The 19,576-nt window shown below is 52.0% G+C and overlaps 9 protein-coding genes across 9 annotated transcripts; 4 read left to right on the plus strand and 5 right to left on the minus strand.

The window, feature by feature from the left end:
- Positions 1 to 211: 211 nt before the first annotated feature.
- On the minus strand, positions 212 to 666 carry J3458_013304 (uncharacterized protein; the record flags this gene model as incomplete). The annotated part of the gene is made up of 2 exons (XM_066120365.1): positions 212 to 403; positions 454 to 666. The coding sequence occupies 2 exons, from the start codon at positions 664 to 666 to the stop codon at positions 212 to 214; spliced, it is 405 nt and encodes a 134-aa protein (XP_065974652.1).
- Positions 667 to 5,025: 4,359 nt separating this feature from the next.
- On the minus strand, positions 5,026 to 7,038 carry J3458_013305 (uncharacterized protein; the record flags this gene model as incomplete). Its single annotated transcript, XM_007816548.2, has 1 exon — positions 5,026 to 7,038. One exon carries the CDS (start codon positions 7,036 to 7,038, stop codon positions 5,026 to 5,028), a length of 2,013 nt encoding a protein of 670 aa, XP_007814739.2.
- Positions 7,039 to 7,279: 241 nt separating this feature from the next.
- J3458_013306 (uncharacterized protein) lies at positions 7,280 to 8,977 on the minus strand (the record flags this gene model as incomplete). Its single annotated transcript, XM_066120366.1, has 1 exon — positions 7,280 to 8,977. The coding sequence occupies one exon, from the start codon at positions 8,975 to 8,977 to the stop codon at positions 7,280 to 7,282; it is 1,698 nt and encodes a 565-aa protein (XP_065974653.1).
- A 278-nt stretch (positions 8,978 to 9,255) lies between these two features.
- FMO1_1 (monooxygenase) lies at positions 9,256 to 10,440 on the plus strand (the record flags this gene model as incomplete). The annotated part of the gene is made up of 1 exon (XM_066120367.1): positions 9,256 to 10,440. The coding sequence occupies one exon, from the start codon at positions 9,256 to 9,258 to the stop codon at positions 10,438 to 10,440; it is 1,185 nt and encodes a 394-aa protein (XP_065974654.1).
- Positions 10,441 to 10,594: 154 nt separating this feature from the next.
- FMO1_2 (monooxygenase) lies at positions 10,595 to 11,014 on the plus strand (the record flags this gene model as incomplete). Its single annotated transcript, XM_007816547.2, has 1 exon — positions 10,595 to 11,014. The coding sequence occupies one exon, from the start codon at positions 10,595 to 10,597 to the stop codon at positions 11,012 to 11,014; it is 420 nt and encodes a 139-aa protein (XP_007814738.2).
- Positions 11,015 to 11,454: 440 nt separating this feature from the next.
- J3458_013309 (uncharacterized protein) lies at positions 11,455 to 11,808 on the plus strand (the record flags this gene model as incomplete). The annotated part of the gene is made up of 1 exon (XM_066120368.1): positions 11,455 to 11,808. One exon carries the CDS (start codon positions 11,455 to 11,457, stop codon positions 11,806 to 11,808), a length of 354 nt encoding a protein of 117 aa, XP_065974655.1.
- Positions 11,809 to 12,868: 1,060 nt separating this feature from the next.
- Positions 12,869 to 14,259, plus strand: J3458_013310 (uncharacterized protein). The gene is made up of 2 exons (XM_066120369.1): positions 12,869 to 13,408; positions 13,465 to 14,259. The coding sequence occupies exon 1, from the start codon at positions 12,944 to 12,946 to the stop codon at positions 13,256 to 13,258; it is 315 nt and encodes a 104-aa protein (XP_065974656.1). The 5' UTR covers positions 12,869 to 12,943; the 3' UTR covers positions 13,259 to 13,408; positions 13,465 to 14,259.
- Positions 14,084 to 15,893, minus strand: RPL4B (60S ribosomal protein L4B). Its single transcript, XM_066120370.1, has 4 exons — positions 15,824 to 15,893; positions 15,523 to 15,752; positions 15,152 to 15,302; positions 14,084 to 15,076 (listed from the first exon to the last, which is right to left on the minus strand). The coding sequence occupies exons 2-4, from the start codon at positions 15,725 to 15,727 to the stop codon at positions 14,377 to 14,379; spliced, it is 1,056 nt and encodes a 351-aa protein (XP_065974657.1). The 5' UTR covers positions 15,728 to 15,752; positions 15,824 to 15,893; the 3' UTR covers positions 14,084 to 14,376.
- A 238-nt stretch (positions 15,894 to 16,131) lies between these two features.
- On the minus strand, positions 16,132 to 19,489 carry J3458_013312 (uncharacterized protein). The gene is made up of 2 exons (XM_007816545.2): positions 18,992 to 19,489; positions 16,132 to 18,922 (listed from the first exon to the last, which is right to left on the minus strand). Exons 1-2 carry the CDS (start codon positions 19,066 to 19,068, stop codon positions 16,324 to 16,326), a joined length of 2,676 nt encoding a protein of 891 aa, XP_007814736.1. The 5' UTR covers positions 19,069 to 19,489; the 3' UTR covers positions 16,132 to 16,323.
- Between the last annotated feature and the right edge of the window lie 87 nt (positions 19,490 to 19,576).

Genomic DNA, 19,576 nt, shown 5'->3' on the forward strand with positions numbered 1-19,576 from the left:
CCACTACCGTGTACTTCGGGTCCTTGCGTCGTTCTGCCTCGCCGGAATCGCGATGGCTCACTGCCCCTGGCAATGGCCGCTACTGCACCTTGACCTGGGGTGCTGCTCCCGCCCGTCCCCACTGAGAATCGTCCCTGCAAGTTGGAACCTGCAGTCATTCAAGCTGCAGTTTGGTTCGCTGTTTGCCGAGTCTCTCGCGTGGCCCGCCCTGTCATACGGACAGCGCCCAGACAAGAGCTGGACAACTGTTTCCGCTTGTTTGCATGGCTCTCCAGGATTTGTCGTCGCGTGATGCCTCGCCATGTCCGTTGACGTCTGCTCCGCCGGCGCTGAGCTGTTCCAAACGTGTTGGTTCAACAACAGTGACTGTGCTGTCCCTCGTTGCTGCTTGGTAGCATCTCTCCTGGTTGGATTTCAGCATGATGCTTCCACTAGCTTTAGGTCTCGACTCACGGCAAGGCTTGCAGCGACAGCCCTCGCAGATGCCAGGCTCCACCGCCGAAGCCTCCCCCAGACCGACCTTCCACTGGTGAGGAGGTCCTGAGCGTGCAATGTGGGAGAAACTGTTTTCTCAAGCTCATACGAGTAATTGGGCTGTGCAAACGTGGTGAGCAGGTCCTCCACAGCAAGTGGAGCAACGAGGCAGGAGCGTTCAGGCAACTTCATGCCATCTTTAAATGAGACTGGGGGTTAATACGGAGGAGTATGTGTATGTATTTTAATGCTTGAACATATTGTGCAGAGAAGGAAGCTGCGGCCTGTGCTCCTGCCCTACACAATCCATTGTACTTGTTGTACATGTACATGTTCCGTGTACTCTGTGCTCGTATGTTGGGGCGGAGGCGCGCGCAATAATATCCAAACATTTGCATGCAGCCACCTTGGGCCGTTCGGAGCTCATCCCATCATTTCCATGCTCGTGTCCTTGTCCATGCTCTTTTTGCTGATTGCTGATGGAACCCAAGCTGGAATTGTATTCTTTTTACGGAGTAGTGGGCTGTTTCTTGGTCCGTACAAACGCCACATCATGTCTCATTGCTTGCGTACGAGAGTGACCAGAAGGAAATGCACATCACGCTCGAGGTGAGACTCGATGCCGGGCAGTTGTTGACTCACAAACCAACCATCGCCGCCACTTCTAGTAAACACCCGGAAACAGGTATCTGATGTATGGGCGCTCGACTAAAGTGTGCCAATTACGTCGAGATTCTGTGCATAGTGCTGGCCACATCACTTTCAACCTAAAAGCCCAAAATCCACGACACTTTGGCTCAACTCCAACGTCACGAAATCTCCAAAATGGGACCACTGTCATGCTCGAAGCTCCACTGCAAATCCAAGACATTACCGGGTGCCACAGCCAAGACATGCCAACCTGGGTGGCGCGCTCTTGGTGCCAACTGTTGGATTGGACAGTCTCACTGTCGCGTGGGGTTCCATTTACAAACTCTTGGATATCCGTTGGACAAAAACCGTTATTCTATCTGTGCTCGTGGCCTAAATGACTTCTGCGCAAATGGCTTCGGTTTCAACCATGTACTGCGCCCGGAGCTGATCAAGCTTCCTTGAAGTTTACTCCGTACCATGCTGTGGAGTCTCCTAACGATTCGCTGCCCAGCTTCCGATTTCCCCCGATGACTTGACAAGGGTCTCTGTGTCACCGACGCCATCGACCAAGTACCCAAGTACAGGTCTCTCTGTGTCTCTGTCCGTGTTGCAGGTTTTGTCGCAGTGTGCCGGCCTCCGAGATATGTCTCGCTCTCCTTTCGTCCTTACGGATTTGAGCCTGGCAAATTGGCACTGTAGCATTGTCTCTGATGTGTTTGATTGATGGTTGAGTTTGGGGCGGCGAAGTGCATAAATGTGAAATCGTCTGAAGCATCATGGCTTGCCATGGCCCGCATTAGTCATCGATAGTTCTTCGGACCGTGTCAAGAAAGGTGTTGGCAAACCCCAGGGCCATCTTGCCCGATGTCGTCGATACGTTTCAACCGCGTCTCATCCCAATTCTACAGGCAAAACACGATATACCGTACCATAACATCGCAGGACAGCATCGTGGTCATCACCAGAGTTTCAGTACAACAACACTACATGGTTCCCTTGGCGCCCCATCCTCGTAGGTTCGCTTTGATGGTCACAATCCTTGGTTTCGAGCGGAGAATCTAGCAGCGGGCGGGAGAACTTGTTGCGCCTTAAAAACCGAAGCCCAGCCTTCGAAGAAGAACGTTGACTTACCACAACCACCGTTTCTGAATGAAGATGGCTTTCTTTTGCTGGCATGGATGTTGGAAGCTCGGCACTCGCAACAACGTGGGCTGTCGGCTGAGGACCGGTCCAATTACAGTTACACCGAATGACATTTTGGGACATACTACTCCCTAGGCAGTCTTTTCACATGCTTGTCCCACCTATGACATTGTTCACCGTTTAAGATGCACGCCAACGACCTTGGTCTGCCCACATGCATCCAATGGCTGGCATCCGGCAAGTTACAGTCCGTCTTCTTCGAACTTTAGAGTAGAGGATAACCGAGTCTAGCACCGAACCGGCTTCCACTGCGCCATGTGATTGTCGTTCGACATTGGCAAGACGCTGATCCCTTTGTTGAGAATGGGCAGATTGATTGTCACTCTCCAAGTCTCTGAAAAGAGCGTGCGGGACGATCCTGATTGCACGTGTTTGACTAGCCGACCGAATTTGTCTCCGTGTTGAGGAGGCGTTCGTTCCGCTCTTCTATGGCAGCTGTTGAGACTACTGTCCCACAGCAGAAGGCGATCTCGCAACACCACAAAAGCACTATTTGCGTCGAGAGCTGCTTTGCGTACAGACAGAAGCCCGCGGCTTTGTATTACAATGACTGGTGTGTCTCTGGGTCTATCGACCAAATCGCAAGGTCTTGTCATGGCCATCCATCAAACATTACAAGAATGCCGCCGCCACCACCGTCGCTGGCAATCCTGCTAGGAAGACTTCATTGCTATTGCTATGACACGAAGCTTCCCAGGTAGTAGCTGTGCCAACACCTGTTATCGTGCCTGTTGAAGAGATGGCCGTAGTAGTTGTTGAAGTGGGTGCTGTCGTACAATATCTATCCAGTCCACATGTCTCCGTTGACTTGCAACATTCTTCATCACAACAACTCCCACTACCAGGGCAGGCCCCAGCCAAGCACCAAGCCTCTGAATCTGGGTTGCAGGGTCCTCCTTGATTTTGCACAGCATTTCCCGCCTTTCGAATTAGACCAGGCATTATCATCATCCGTGCCCCAAATCTCTTTGCCCCATCTCCTTTAGCTTGATGTGGTTGGAAGCATTGTAGTCCTTTCGATACAAGGCTGGTCGATTCACGTCAACCAGGTCAATTGCTGAGAGCTATCATTTATTCCTTGATCTTGGCGGCTCGACACCGGCTGTCGGGAGTAAGAACCAGCAGCAGAAATGCTCGTGTTGCATTATAAAGGAGCCTAACCGAGGAATCAATAATGGAGCTGTGAGGTGACAATATACACTCCAGGGAACAGCAATTGCATGTTCAGATCGAAGCCATGAATATCCTTTACGGGGACACTCGCCGCAACAAATTCCATATGACAATTTTCTCTCTATAAATGCCTCGGCTTTCAAGGCCATCGCTTCGTCTAATAAAACGACCTTGATCCTGTTCACCACGGCTGATGGGAACGCCCAAGACGTATAATAGACAGGCGTAATGTCTAGCCCAACCCCCAAAGCCCTCCACCTCTCGGCATCATCGGTAACAAAAACGGCGACCATCTTTTACGGAGTCCCTGAGCAGTCTATTCCATTCATCACAGTGAAACGGCAACTAACCTCGGCCCCACACAAGTCCATCAGCTGGGCATTTCCGACATGTCCCTATGTGCCTCTGTCAGGATCTAGTTCTACGTTTGTAAAATTGCCTGCGGCTGACAGCGCATCGGTTCTATCGCACTTGGCTGTGAGCCCGGCGGGATAGACGAGAGGCGAATTAAGGCTGTTTTTGGTTCAAAGCCCCTCTCTCGTAGGTACAGCTTGACTTTGACTTTTGCGCCATCTCGACCCCCTGGATCCATGTGTGGAATACTCCGATTCGCAACATCCCTGAGGACATGAGATTGCTTACTCCGTACAAAGAGCTAGCTAGCCAGAGAAATGTGAAAATAGTGGATGAGGCCAAGATGCCAGGTTGCCTTGTGACGACACGTGACGTTGGGCGCAGCATGATTACTCTCCGTAAGCAAGCTTGCCTTCCTTTAATCTGCTAAGCAAATAGCAACTGTTATTTTCACAGCGGCAACATGATCTGGGACGTTCAGCCATGAGCACAACACCAGATCGCCCCGACGCAACCAAGACGGGGAATCGCGACGCCAGAGCAGTTGCGCCGGGTAATAGCGGCACTCCTCAGCATTTCATCAAGGTTCCAAACGTCGTCACTTCTCCTCCGCACATCGGAGGGCAATGGGGCAAGCTTGAGCGGCTAGCCGCGAGACGAAGTGATGTCGGAAACGGTCCCCCCGCATTCTCCAACCTCCAAAGTGGTGCCTTTCTACACGTGTGGGTGACTCACGGCCCGCTCGCATCTCGAACTACTGGATCTAGGTCCCGCGCGGGCAATGTAGCAGGTACTTACTTGAGTGGTCACGGCCCAATGTACCTCCTCTTGTGAAGAAGCATGTGAGATGAGCAACAGCATGTGTTACTCTTGTCCATTGTTATTCGTGGCGGCATGACTGTTGCAGTGCATTGTTTGCCCCGTATATCCACCCCCCTACATGAATCAACTATATAGACCAGACAATGAAATGACTGTCTTTCATTATTACACGTAGCAAGATCCAGTCTGCTGTATGCACGAGTGACCAATATTATCCGTCAAGGCATCATCTTCTTGAATTGCAGATTCCGTATGTGCGGGCTTCACATGCCAACAGCGTCCTCTCTCCATTAAGCCGAATCATAACTTCGTAAAACATTTGACCAGACACTCGTTTCCTCCGGCACAGGGATACTATTCATCGGATTAACCCACCACCTTTTGCGTAGCCTTATCAATCTTGCCTCTGGCCGCCTGGTCCAGCACTCCCCACCACTTCCTCAGCCCGCCCGCATACTCAACCTCCTCATCGGCAACTTCCACTGGCGGTCCCTTAATCTGAGGGAGCATCTCATCGTCACCCATCTCAAACACGGCCCACGCGGAGGCATCACAGACCCTGACCCCAAAACCACGACCCTTTATGGACACCACCGTGACACGACGTAGCAATACGACATCCCCCTTGTGAACGACAGGCAGGGAGGCTTGGTGCGGACGGAAAATGTGCGCTACACTGACGCCAGACGGCGCAGAAGACGGGTCGGTAAGTGTCAGTTCGAGCATGTAGTCCCTCGGACCGTGCTTAGGACGGTGCGGCTGCGGAGGCGTGGATGTGGCCACGGCGAGGACGTCGACTATCTTATTGAGGGATGTGCGGAGGGAGCGAAGGGGGACGTGGTCGGGAAGCTTTGTGCGCAGGTCCTTCTGCAGTTGGCGCTTCAGGGCCGAGAGGGACTCGTCATCAACGAAGGAGCCCGATATGGAGGGGGATACGAGCACTTGGTCGTCACGATGGGTGGTTTGAGTTTCGGGCGTGGCGGCGCGCCTAGATGTTCTGATTCCTATAGGGGAGGAAGGTTCTTCAGAGTGCCCCGTCATGCTGCGTGTCACCCGGACTGTTGGACCGGGTGTTTCGTCTCTTTTGGATGGCTCCGCCGACGATTTGGCGAGGAGGATGCTTGGATCCGGATGCTCGGGCTTGGTGCTCCGAATGATGCGCAGCATGCGTGGCGAACTTGGTTCCTTGCCGGGCTCTGGCTCCGGCTCGACTTCATCTGAGCGGGTTTGGCTGCTGGCTTGAGCTAAGAGCACACTTGGATCCTTAGGTGCTGAACTTGTAGAATCAGCAGACAGGGTCTTTTGGTGAGACCGGTGGCGGCTACGCAGTGACGCGACTGTGATCAGGACGTCGGATTCCTCTGGTTCTGCTAGCTCAGGTGCTTCAGTTGCCGCTTCCGCGCCGGTCTTGACGTGTGCTGTAGAACCTTTGTAGGTGGGGGATTGATACTCCCAGTATTCCTTCATGATTTGGTCCTCGGCGGCAGCGGAATCGTTGTAATCTTCTTCCCCTTCTTTTTCTTGAGCAGGTAAGGGTTCCGTAGTCTTCTCCAAAACCTGTGTTTCCGTAGGTGTAGAAAGTTGAACATTCTTTGCGGCTTCGGTTTCGTCTGTTAGTTGTTCAGGTTCCTGTTCGACAGCTGGCTCACCTAGCTTAGCAGCTGGTCCCTGAATATCTTCAGCTGGCAAGGGCTCCATCGTCTTAACATCGGCTCCGTCAGTGGAGGACTCATGGGCTACCGTTTGCTCCTCAGAGACGTCCGCCTCATGGGGTATGTTTCCAGCATCTTCAACAGGTGAGGTTCTGGTGGCGTGCTCCTCATGCCGCGCTATCTCTCGGGTATCATCCTTTGTGGTTTGCTGAGCCACAATACCGGACATTTCAGTCTCTTCAACGGCATTCTGATTGGATGGCTCCGAGGCCACCTCGTCAACGTCCATCTCATCATGTGCTTCCTGCTTCTCTGTAACGCCCACCACCTCAGCATCTTGAGATGCCGTGCTTGGTTGAATCGCCTCACTTTCGGTGACTTCATCTGCTATAGGCTCAGATTCTTCACCCTCCTCCTCAACCTCGTTGTCATCAGGATGTCTCGCAGTCGTAGGCTCCTTGATAACCTGTTCAATTTCTTCCTCTTCATATGGTGATGTGTGGTCCTCACGCTGGTCCTGTTCTCCTCGTATTATGTGTTGGGGCTCTTCATTCGGGAGTTCATCATCTCTTTCCTCATCTTCCGAATCGGATATCAGGTCAATACAAACCGGCTCTCTTGGGTTATTAGGAGTTGATAGCTCGTCAATTGCATCCTCTTCGTAATCTTCCTCGTCGTATTCTTCGTCTACCTCTTCGTCTTCGTCGTATTCGTTCTCTTCATCCATGCCTTCCTCATCATAGAATTGCTCTTCTTCCTCTTCCACATCTGCTAATTCCTCATTCTCTGATCCAGCAAATTCGTCCTGTTCCCTCTCTGGAAAGCCTCTATGCTGCGTTATCCGCGCGTATTTTGCTTCCTCATCCTCCTCGTCCTCGCTAGTATCGCCATCTTCTTCCGAATCTATGGCCTGCTCCTCGACATCGCTGCCCGGGGCATCTGAGCCTTCTTCTGATACAGATTCATCATCATCGTCCCGGGTGTGTGCGTAGATTCCGTAAGTCGTAGTCTTCACCCTTCATGTCACCTCCATCATCTTCAGAATCGGATTGTTCTTGTCCTAGGGTTGAAGCTTGTCCTACTATTGGGGAGGCTTCCTGATCTTGAGGTGCTTCGTCATCTTCTGCGGGTGTTTGTGATGTACGAAAACCAGTGCCACGACTGGCCTCAACCTCTGGTGGAGGAGAACCATCTATTATTACTGCAGCTTGTGGACCTTGACGCTCGCTTGGGACTGGTGGATATGGAGACACAACTTCGGAATGCCAAGTCGGACTCTGCCGTTGAGAAACATGTTGGTATCCGTGGTTTGTTGAATGGACATCATGTTCTTGAAAATGCAAGTTTTGGTCATGGCGCATCATAGGCTCGGCATAAACTTGGTCCGCTGTGGCAAAGTCAGGGTAGCTAGGTGCAACGGTGGTCTCGAGAAGGCGCTCATGACTTCCTATCAGCTCTGGCGGTGCTGACACGGTCCCGAAGGCACTTGGCACCATTTCTGCATGAGTCGTCGACAGTCCAAGGCCGAAATTGTGATCGTGTTGACTAGTAGCGACATGAGAGCCGAGGGGTTCCGTCGCAACATCAGACACTTCATCATGCAGTTGCGAGCGACTGAATAAGTTTCTTGATGGAGTATGCAGACTTGGACCCCTTTCAGCAAATAACCCCGCTGTTGGTGATGCCGTCAACTCTAGCTCAGGAAAATGCGCTTCAGCCGAAACCTGAACGTGTATTGAAGAACTGAAGTCATATTCTTGAGTTTGGCACCCTTCATCAACCATTGCAGACCGCTGCGATGTCGGGATAATTTGGCTAGAATCCGCGGTCGCGCGTATCTCTTCTGTCGATCCGTTTTCCAGACTTTCCGGTTCTGATAATTCTTTTGTTTCGGGACTCGGCGATCGACTGCTATACCTCCAGACAGCATTGCCCATACTGAAACGGGACTTTCGTCTGCTCTTTTTATTCTTTTCCTTATCCTCTCCGAATAGGTCTAATTCGCCTTCGAATAAAGATCCGTAGGAAACTCTGGCTCGTTTTAGGAATGCTGGCGATGCATACTCTTCTGGTTCAAAGGTTTCGGAGGCAAGCCGTTTCAATAGGACGGTTGAGTGAGATGATTGTGCGACAGGAGTTGAAATCTCCTCGTGGTCTTCCACACCGACAGACCCCGGTGGCGGAGTCATACGCGGATCCGGACGAGGCTCCAAGACACCATCGACAAGGTCTTCTGAGGCATTGACATCAATGACCTCTGGACCTGCTGATTCGACTCTTCGAATAGAAAGCAATAGGCGACTGGTGAAGTTCAGTTGCCATTCGAGCGTTCCGGCTGGCAAACCGGTCTTCGCATCGTTATTGGTCCATTGAGCACCATTTAAGCTTATTCGAAGTTGGTCTCCACCGCCAATATTCGCATCTGCAAAAGCTTGGCCAGAAGCACCGCGCAGCTCGACTCGAATTTGTCCACGGTCACGGCGTATCAGGATATCATGCTCGGCGAGGATGAATGCGATCGATTTTGTCACGGTACTGTATGGCCAAGTAATGGTAACAACTCCGTCGACAACGCGGGACTTTGCATCGGCGATTTCAGGATTTAATTGAGCTATTGGTGTAGCCAGGGATTCTCGAAGAGCGTCCAACGGCGCTCGATCTGCCATGTCGAAGGTCAGAATCTGAGGCACCTACGACAGTCATGTGAGTGTTAACAGCATGCAAAACGAGTTGAAGAGCTAATCGCCCGGGTCAACAACTGCATCGTTTGGGCTGTGTGATGCAAATGAAGGGGAGCGGGAGTCGTTGTCGCGTGGATGTGATTAGTGATGTTTTGCGGACTTGGAGCTCCAGTTCGGAGCTTGAATGGCTGCTGAGAAGCTTGTGAGAACAAAATGAATCTTCAAAGGGCAGGCGGTGAACAGAGGGTCCAGACATTCAAGCCATGGGCACTGGGGGCATAAGCCAATTGGCCGTCAACTGTCAGCAGCTGATTGGCAACTGGCAAACTAGCAGTCTGAGCCTGGGTGGGCTTAGGCGATGGGGCGATGGACTAATAGCAAGAGCGGAGCACGCCTTTCGAACAATCCACAAGCAGTCGGCATTTAACGTTACGTCGGCGCCGTTATCCAATGGCGGCATGACAACACTCATCTACTCAGTGCGACTTGAAGAGTCACACCAGTCCTCAGCCGATGGTTTTGGCATAGACACTCCCCTTCTTCTTCTTTCCACCGGTTGTTGTTCCTTGAGCTCTCATCAGCACCACTCCCCGCTCCCACATCTCGACACAATGGGCTCGATATACCCGAGCACATTCAATGTCAAGCGCATTGCCGTCATCGGCGCTGGTCCATGTGGACTGGCCGCTGCAAAATACCTCCGAGCTCAAGGTACATATGACCGAATAGTAGTCTTTGAGCAACAGGCAGAGGTCGGTGGTGTCTGGAACTACGACACCGTTGTACCAGCTCCGAATCCTATTCCCCAGACAAGTCCATTTTACCCTCCAGATGAACCAGCCCGTGTGCCGCATGAGAAGTTCCCGATATTTCCATCGCCTATGTACAGCAAGCTGCATGCCAATATCCCCAAATCTCTCATGATGTTCTCGGATTTGGAGTTTCCGCAAGAGTCTTGGATATATCCCAGCCGGCACGATATACAGCATTACCTGGTGAAATACGCTCAGGATGTGCGGGACTTGATCAAGTTTTGCTTTCAGGTGAAACGCGTCCTTTTGCAGCCTGAGAATGGCCGAGATAAATGGCAGGTGACGGCTCAGTCGACCGTCGATGGGCAAGTTTTTGAAGACGTCTTTGACGCTGTCGTCGTGGCCAATGGACACTACTCTACTCCCTTCGTCCCGGATATCAAAAATATAAGGGACTTCCATCGGACGCATCCCTCAATCATCATTCACTCCAAGAACTATCATTCTATGGATACATTTAGAGATAAAAAGACAGTCATTGTTGGTAACGGGCCGTCGGGATTAGACATTGCCTACCAAATCAACAGCGTGTCCAAGGGACAAACCATTCTGTCAGTTAGACACGAGACACGGCCGGAATTTCTGCAGCACACTGGCTGTCGGGAGATTGGCGAGGATCGAAGAGTTTCTGGTTGACGAGAAGGGCGTGAGACTCAAAGACGGGCGCGTGGAGACGGATATTGACGCCATCATCTTCTGCACCGGATTCCGATATAGTCTCCCGTTCCTCAACAACCTTGAAAAGGATCTCATCACGAATGGATCATGCATACATGGCTTATACAAGCACATGTTCTACATCCAACATCCTACCCTTGTTTTTTCCGCGCTGAATATGCGCATCGTCCCATTTCCGATCTCGGAAGCCCAGGCAGCGGTATTTTCAGCCATATGGTCCAACCACCTGCAGCTGCCGCCCAAGCCCGAAATGCTGAGGTGGAACAAAGAGGCAGAGGAGGCTGGCGACAAGCTGCATATCATGCCCAATGGCCAAGATGGCGTCTACTTGAACGAGCTGCATGACTACGCTATGACTGCCTCAAAATTGGGCAAGGAGCCGCCACGGTGGGGGCGTAAGCAATTTTGGATTCGAAATATTTTCTTAGAAGCAAAGAGGGCATTCGAGGACCAAGGCTGCAAGGCCACGACCTTGGAAGAGCTGGGGTTCAAATTCACCCCAGAGAGGGATGAGGCGAGTGCCAAGCCATGAGGGATGAAGACGACATAATTAGAAGCGTAATCACCCGCAGCATCAGCGGTTGGCGCCTTTTTCCTCTGTTACAGGCCTGGGCGCAGGTGGCCATATCCATGTCATACGGAGTGAGATGCAAGATGTGTTGGCTTGGCCGACACAGTTTGCTTTCTGTCCAACCAAAGTAATCGCTAGACAAGACCGGCATCAGCAATTCTCGTGGCTGTGGCTGGTCAGTTTCACCCCGTGCGTTGATCCCGTCAGCCAACGCAACCAACAAGCCAATGAGCAATGCATTAGGCATCCAAAGGGCGATCATGTTGATTGTACCAGGGAGTATAACCCGTTGATTTTTAAAAACCTGAAAAGTCGTCACTCGTCAAACATCACTTGGTCCAACCATTTGTCAAGTTTCTACGCACTCTACACAGCGGTTTTCGCCAGATTCATCCTACTCAATGGAGTCACCAACCACATCTCAGCCACAGGTCTCAGGGATCACAGACTTGGAAAGAAAGTTGATATGGTGGCTCTGCTTTACTCTTCGACTATTCCTCCAGATGGTAATTCGAAACGCACTTATTCCAAGACGATGGCTAGGAACCGGCATGCTTCCCAACTTGGTCTATTCGTCAATCGCCACATGGCCAGTGGTCTATCTGCAGGAAGTCCTATCCGGCGAGCCAGCCCTCAAGCCGCCGAAAAGCCTTATATTATATGCCCTGCCTCCCGTTCTTATTGTCGCCGCGTTTGGAGACTGCGAAGAGGATGCATGTTGGCCGGGCTATCTGGGGGCACCGAACGGGTATTGATCCCGTTGGCATGCAGGTCTATTATGCCGTTCCAGACAGCATTCGGAACGTAGCTGAGCCGTCAATCCGCGGGGTTCTCAGATTGGCCTTCCAGGCCGCATTTGTTGAGGCATGGAAGAGGGGTTTGCCAACCGATGGAGACGATAGAACCTGAGCTTGGGATTTTGCACTAGTATTAGAATTCTTTTCTTTGCGAATTAGAAGGTCCTTTGAAAGCCGTTGACTTCGCCAGCACGCTCAGTCATCTAGAGTTGCTTATTTACATGTGTGCGAGTACCTCGGGGCCTCGAAGCAGGATGCATGATGTTGGCAACGCGAGTCCGGATCCACCTCGTACGCCACCAAACACTCTCGATAGTCGCTCAATAGAACAATAGCAACAATCAGACACAATCATTTCATGGCATTGAATTCCTTGCTTGATCGCCCCTATTTCTCGGATCCACTAACGCACCTTCGCCTTATCGTGTTCCATTGAGTAAAACGAACCCCACGCACTCTTGAATTGGCTACACAGACGTCATCTATATTCGATAAGGGTCTCTCTAGATGCTTCAAATTACACAAGCTATGACCTTGTGCTTCTGCTGCACTGCAGGGATTCTTGAGGCCAAGCTCAGGCTAATAACGCCAAGTCGCATTCATTGTTCTCGGCAACGTTGGACGCAGCAGGCACGGTGCTCGTCCATGTCCGGACCCAATGTCCCGTGCTATAACAAATCGCCGGATTCACACCTCCTATTCAAGCGTAGTAGAACAAGACCAGTTTCTCTACACACGTTGTCTAATGGTGCACAGTATGGCAAAGCGCGCTGTTGGACAACCACCGAATAATTCTACCGCATCACTCGTCGGTTCCTCCGCTCATGGCAGGCATCATAACCACGCCTGCATAGATAGCCTGTACTCCGTACAGCTTATATGATACGACGTGAGGCATTCTTCTCGTTATTTTGTTGCGTCTTGCATGCGCCCGCAATGTTAAGCTTGGCTTGACGAATATTCACCCGTCGGTTAGGCAAAACTCCATTCTCTGGAGATATTGATATCAGTTTATACGCCAAAATATGAAAATATAAACTCCACTATATCTGTTTGTTTTTGAGATCCGTCGACGGCAGCTCCGCTACTGGATATGAGCCACCACTCTGAGGCGAGTTTCCTTCCATTCCATGATTCTACACTTCTCTTTAAAAGAAAATTGGAGGAACTCGGCGGGACAGTTGTGGCAGCTTCCAAAACTATCAACCAAGGTCTTCATGCCAACGAGCACGCTACAATTCGTCCCGAACCCGGCGCTCTTCTCTTGCGATGCCCTCGGCACAGACGGCGACTGCCCACGCTGATATCTTACACAGCACCGCCCAACGGAGAAGATGTTACCGCCAGTATACTTTCGGCACGAGTCCAATCATTCCCCCACTGGTTACCGGCACAGCGCGGCAGATGAAGAGGCCGTATGTCCCTTTGCCCGTGGTATACATCCCGCCTTTCACTATAAGAATGGTGGTTCCCCTCTTAGCTTCCACTGATGTTTCCCCAGGCAATTGAGCTACCCATTGGCTTCTGGCACCTGGGTAGAAATCCCATAGCGTCTAGGGTAGGTTTGCCAAGAGTGCGCTCAGAGCTTTCCGCAGAACCCAGCTGAAGTGTCAGATCCCAGTTTCTACGAATATTCGCATCGCTAGGGGGGGCGAGCGCAACAGATAGCTTCTCGAACTGGCACATCAGACTGGGCTACATTGTGACTAATCTGCGTTACATGTGTCCTTCAAGCTCCCATCTCCTTTTGGCAAGCCCCGAGTTTGAGCTCCCTCATCGCAGACGGACCAATACTTGAGACTCGGACTTTCCCAGGAGCCCGTATCTGGTAGTTGGCACCGGGTGTGTATTTGGAGCTGCAAGGATTATGGGTAAGAACGGCATGGGGCGTGTGTGAGATTTTGTTTTGCTACGGATACTGAAGAGGAATAAGGAGTGTGCGAAATATGTTTCTCGTGACCATGGCCAACTTTTACGTGCTTAGGAACGCGGCTGGTGTTTAGGGCCTGGCGGGGCGACAAGGTCGGCATTGACGATGATGTGCCAGGGAATGAGGGCATCTATATAATCAGGGATGTCGTCAGGGATGCTGCGACGGTCGTGGAGGTCCAAGCCGAAGATGTAGGCTTGAAACGTTTTGTTGAAGATTACACCTCATCACAGCAACAATCGTGGCGTGTACAAACTTTACCTGCTGCGTGGGCATGCATCACTCAACTTCGGACACGGACGGATAATGCAACAGGTGTCTTTTATGACTAGATATCAACAGCCCAATGGCAAGCAAGCCACCCGTGATTTACTCAAAGACATTCACTTCATTGGCAAGAAGGCATATAAAGTCAATCATCTCATTTCATTCAAGAGCTGACGTTCCGGAAGCCATTACGCCTCGACATAAATACCAAAAGCCATGTAAAAAGACCACCCCCAATTTCATTCTCCCGCCCCTGCTGTCCCGCTGCACACCCAGTTAGGACAGCCCTGCTTCTTTTTTCTTTCACCCCGCCACTCAGAAGGAGCCAGTTACTGCTTCTTCTGAGACTCCTTTGCAAACACGGAGGCGTAGGGGTTCAGACGCAGCATAACCTGCTTGTTGCGCAGAGGGTTCTTCTTCTGCACGGCGGAGCGGCGGGTGACGGCCTCGCCCTTGGGAGCGTTGAGGGAGCTCTGGATTTCAGAAGAGTTGATGAGACGGGTGAGGTCGGCCTGGGAGACGACGTTGGAGGGCAGGAAGAAGTCGCGCTTGTGGGCCGAGGCCTCGGTGGTGGAGCCGTAGATGTCGTCGAGGGCCTTGAAGGCGGACGAGGTCCAGACGATGAAGCGGCCCAGGTGGCCGCCGGGGGCGAGCTGGAGGAGGTTGAGGGCCGAGACGGGCGAGGTCTCGACGCCGGGGATGTTGCGGAAGGCCTTGACGAGCTCCTTGCCGTCCACCTCGGGGTTGTAGACGACGAGGGGTCCGCGGCGCTGGCGGTGGCGGCGGCCGCGAAGCTTGCCCTTGCCGGCGCGCAGCTTCTTGGAGTTCTTGGCCTTTTCAACGTCGGGGCCGGCGCCGACGGCCTTGAGGAGGGCCAGGGCCGAGGCGGTGCGGGAGACGGCCGCGGCGTCGAAGAGGGCGCTGTCAACGACGAGGGGCACCTCGGCGACAGTCATGATTTCGTGGCCACGGGCCATCAGGAGAGGGGCGGCGGCGGAGGCGGCCAGGGCGGAGCAGGTAGCGTAGCGCCTGGGAAGGAGGGTGGTTTTGTTAGTTTGCGAAGAAAAATACAATGACTGCGTGTGCAGAGGGAGAACAACGTACTTCTGGCCCTGGTTGATCTTGACATGCCACTTGCGCCAGATCTTGGTAGGGGCAAACATGCGGCCGGATCGGCACATGTTACCAAAGGCAGCCTGACCGGCACGGTGAGTACCACCACCAGAGACACGGGGGATACGAGCAACAGCACGTCCTATGGCAAGTTAGTAATCCTCATTTCCGCCCAAAGTAAAAGACAAATTCGAGAAAACAAATGCTCAAACGGGGTGGCCTCAATCCCATCTGTTCGTTTCAGACCAGCTCAGAAACCAGAAAAGAATTATTCTGTCTCTTCTGAGTAGAAGGCCATCCACTTACAGACAGGAAAAATGCCGCCCATGCTGCAATTTCAAAGGTTTCCACAAGGCACGTACCAGTTCCCCAGGACTCGGCAGAAGTCTGGTGACCAGCCTTCTCGCTCACAGCATACGGCTGGCGCTTGTTTTTGGCCATGCCGGTGTGAACTCGCTGCACGATATCCGGTCGGATAGGGCTGGTGAAGACGGCAGGGACGGGATGGGTGGCTCCCGTGGGAGCACCATCTTTGCCGATGATAGAGACGGTAGGTCGCGAAGCCATTGTGACGGTTTGGGGGGACTTGGACCTGTGAATAGTAAAACAGAGTTAGAACACCAAATATCGGCTTATGGTCGCAGTCGGGAAGACAAATCTTACCTTGGTCGTCGGGCGGCGTGAAATTTGATGGATGGAGGAGGGTGCACTTCGAGCGGGCTCACGATAAATTTCACCAGAGCGAATTTTTTGCCCTAGCTAAAATTTGGTGGGCGGGCCCTAAAAATCAAGGTACGTATCTTAAGCGAGGAACGAACTGTTGCTTCTCATTGGCCACATATCCCCCATTCCCCAATCACACCCAGTACATTAAATACAGTGAATTATCCTTGGGACACTGTACAATTCCTACAGTTCTCCTTCCCTCACTCACTCAACCCACTTCAGTATAGTTACATGTCCATGTCTAGGAATCACATCAATTCACACTGAGGGCAGGTGTAAATTAATTCATGGGTCAAAAGGCTCGTATATCTCAAAAACTAGCTGTCATTATTATGCCATCATATCGTCGTAATATCGTAATGTATGCTATATCGTCATCAAGTTCATCAGATGATTCGCACATATGTAAACCCAACGACGTGCTCCCTGTTCTCCTGCTACTCCCATCGCTTCCATTCCTCAACAAGCTTCTCCACTTGTTCTTCCTTCCACGAAGCCTTCACATTAGCTCGGTCCAGTTTAACCAACCTCTCGTAAATATCCTTCTCTATGCGTCGTCTTTGAACCACCTTTTCCTGCAAGTAATTGGGATCATTCCTGCGGCAAGATCGTCTAAAAATGTCCCTCATTCGAGTCGAGTAAAGTTGGCATGTAGCCGAAGGCAATCTTTGCGCCTTCATATAAAAGTTTCGTGCAACGACGTTTCCGTCTCCCAGTTTCGGTTGCACGACGTCATGGAAGCAATTGCTGCACACGGTAAACTGGGGCAGAAACTGCATGGTATGCCAATATCCATCTATCACTGGACTGTCCTCACGGCACTTGGAACCCACAGTCAAGCACCATAGATCTCGCGCCAAATCATCCACATTCGGTAGCTGTTTGGCCTCGAGGGCCTTGTCAGATGTGGTTTCCAAGACATCAAAAAACAAAACAAATTGTTTCCGTTCCGGCGTAAAGTGCAGAGAGCATACATCTTGCTTCGGTCTTGCGTCAATTGGTACAAAGACGCCAGTGAGATTTGGCAGTAACAACTCAACTGATCGCGCACATTGATAACAGACAGAGAAGTCAGTAACTGGTTGTCGTGTATGAGGATCCTTGACAGTGAGCCAAGTCCGAGTTGCTTTTTTGGTACCAGGGCATGGCTCTCGGTTGGGAGCGGAATTAATGGTAGCAAGCTGCTGTAATAGCCGCATATCAGGAATACCGTCCTTCACAGTCAACAACCACGCTATTCTATACCAAGGTGAGACCCCAAAATCGCACGCAATTGGTTCATCAGATGGTCGAAGTATTGGCTTGAAAAATGTTCGATATTCTGTTGTAGAAAACACCGAGTCGTAGCATGTAGGGCATATGTTGAAATTGGTATGGGGAAGGGTGAGCCAATCTACCATGCCTACAACAGGTTTCTGGCGTGGGCATTCGGGCAGGCTATCGCTTGTGTCGTTCCCGTGGCTTTCGGAATACCGTCTGTAGGCGCCGACTGGTTTTTCAGCTTTAATTGCCTCCCTGTTAGGATTAAAAATGGGCGGTTGCCAGGTCAGCGGCGTTGCTGCGGCCGTTGACGGCGTTGTTGGAGTATCGTAATTCGAGTCAAAGGAGCGTCCTGGGGTAGTTGTTGCAACCGTTGACGGTGGCTCCGGCATGGACACAGACCCCATGTCATCGAACTTTGGGTGTCTTGCGTCCAAGTTACCGTCTTGTATGCCGAGGCCCACATCAGGTGGAAGATCGTCCTCGGGATATGGGAGTTGAAAGTTAGAGGCTCTCGGTGTGTCGGTGGTGGTCCGAGGCGTCATTATGATTGGTTCTCTTGACGCATTTTTTGAGGCATCATCCATCATATGCACACCTGCGGCAGTGGCTGCGGTCGCGGCCTGAGCCATGGGCGGAATAGTAGGTGTTCGAGAGGAAGACCGCACATGTACGGGACCATCATCCTTCCGATCCTGGTGGAGCAGTGGCATTTCCTCTTGCACTACCACTGGTTTCGATGACAAATAGCCGGAGCTGCGAGGACTTCGAGAATATTCATCCCCAGAACGACTCGGTTCTCTAGAGGAACGAGGAGAAAGCTTGCGGCCGGGGTTGTCCGAGCATCCATAGGAGGAAGCATCTCGTCTGTCACTTCTGGAGTACGAATACTCGTCACGGTACCGGGGGTCAACATCATTCGTCATTCTCTTCCTCGACCGGCTGCTCAGATCCGTATTGGATCGGCTTGCGGATGATGATGATGCACGATCCTTGCCATAGTAATCGCGGTCTGAACCGCGGCTTGTCTCAAACTTGTGACTCGAACTGGATGGTGACCGTTCATGGTACCCCCCGGAGGATTGACTCATGCCATGATACCTCTTCTCGCGTCCTTTGGTTCCACTTTGAATGACATCTGGAGATAGTAAGTAATCGCCGTAGGGACGAGACTGGCGAGGATCGAAGTAATCTGGTTTATGGCCGGTAGCCGCTGATCGGGTTCGATGATATTCGGGTCTGTGGCGGCCATCCAGTGCGGTATCAATAGCCGGCAGGTCTTGCTGGCTTTTCCGACGGTTTGGCCCATACCGTGATTTGCTGGCAGCATCTTTTTGTTTGCCGTAGTTGTCTTCTAGTCTTGGAGATCGCTGAGAGGACGTGCGTTCTCCTAGATCCTGTGTCTCCTCCCGGTTTTCCTTCTTGGGCCTGTCATTTGCAGAGGGGTTTGGCCTCTTTAAAGATTCCGGAACGACTACGAAACGTCTCTCGGGGTTGTGCTCATGAACATCCTCCAATACATACTTCTGGTCAACTTGGCCTCTACACTGTGGCTCCTCCTCAGCAACCACAGACGCTGCAGGCGAGCCATACTCCCTGGCAAGAGACTCGGTCTCGTCTTCAACGGTAGGCGGCGGCGTACGCCATCTTTTCGGCTCCGGCGCAGGTGCAAGGTATACAGTTCTAGGGACTTGACCGTGTACAGGCACTGGTGGAGGGAAGGTTTCTGGGGGAGCATAACGCGAGGGCCCGGGGGATCGAGAGGAGTTTTCCGGGCTATATTGATCAGTTAGCACGTAAGCCGTATGAAACACATGACTGCACCATGAGGAGGGTTGCACTGACGGGCCAGTGCTGCGAGTTCTGGCCGTGGTAAAGTAGCCCGTCTCGAGCATGTTTTGGATATTGAGCGAGTCTCCCATGCTGAATTTCTACTCACGGGTTCCACCAGGCATTGCAGCTGTCTTTAAGTCAATATTCAAGGACAATGGTCCAGTGTAGCTAGTTCTCTGCCGACGGGGAGCAATGCCTGCAGTCTTGTCGCCAAACGCGGTTGGAGAGCCGAAGACGCGACCAATGGACGAACTTGGAGGTTGACCAGTGACGAACCAGCGACCGAGCAGTGAGTGACGGTGAAGGAGGCTGCACCGCTTGACCAGTAGGGAAGGCAGCAATGGGCGGACGAGCGACCAGTAGATGGAAGGAGCGAGTGAAGAAATGCAAAATGGGGCAAGGAACTCGGACGAAGACAGGAGCCAGCGGTGAATACAACAAAGAAGTTGGTCTACTGAGGTCGTCGCGGGAGTACCAAATGGGAAGCAGAACTGATTTATGACTGGCGAGACTGGCTCAGGGTTGGGGAAGAGGTCCCAGACCACCACACTGCAACCCCATGTACGGAGGAGCAGCGATGACATAGTTGGTGGAGCG

This window comes from Metarhizium acridum (assembly GCF_019434415.1).
Source record: "Metarhizium acridum strain ARSEF 324 chromosome Unknown scaffold_276, whole genome shotgun sequence".
NCBI lineage: Eukaryota > Fungi > Ascomycota > Sordariomycetes > Hypocreales > Clavicipitaceae > Metarhizium > Metarhizium acridum.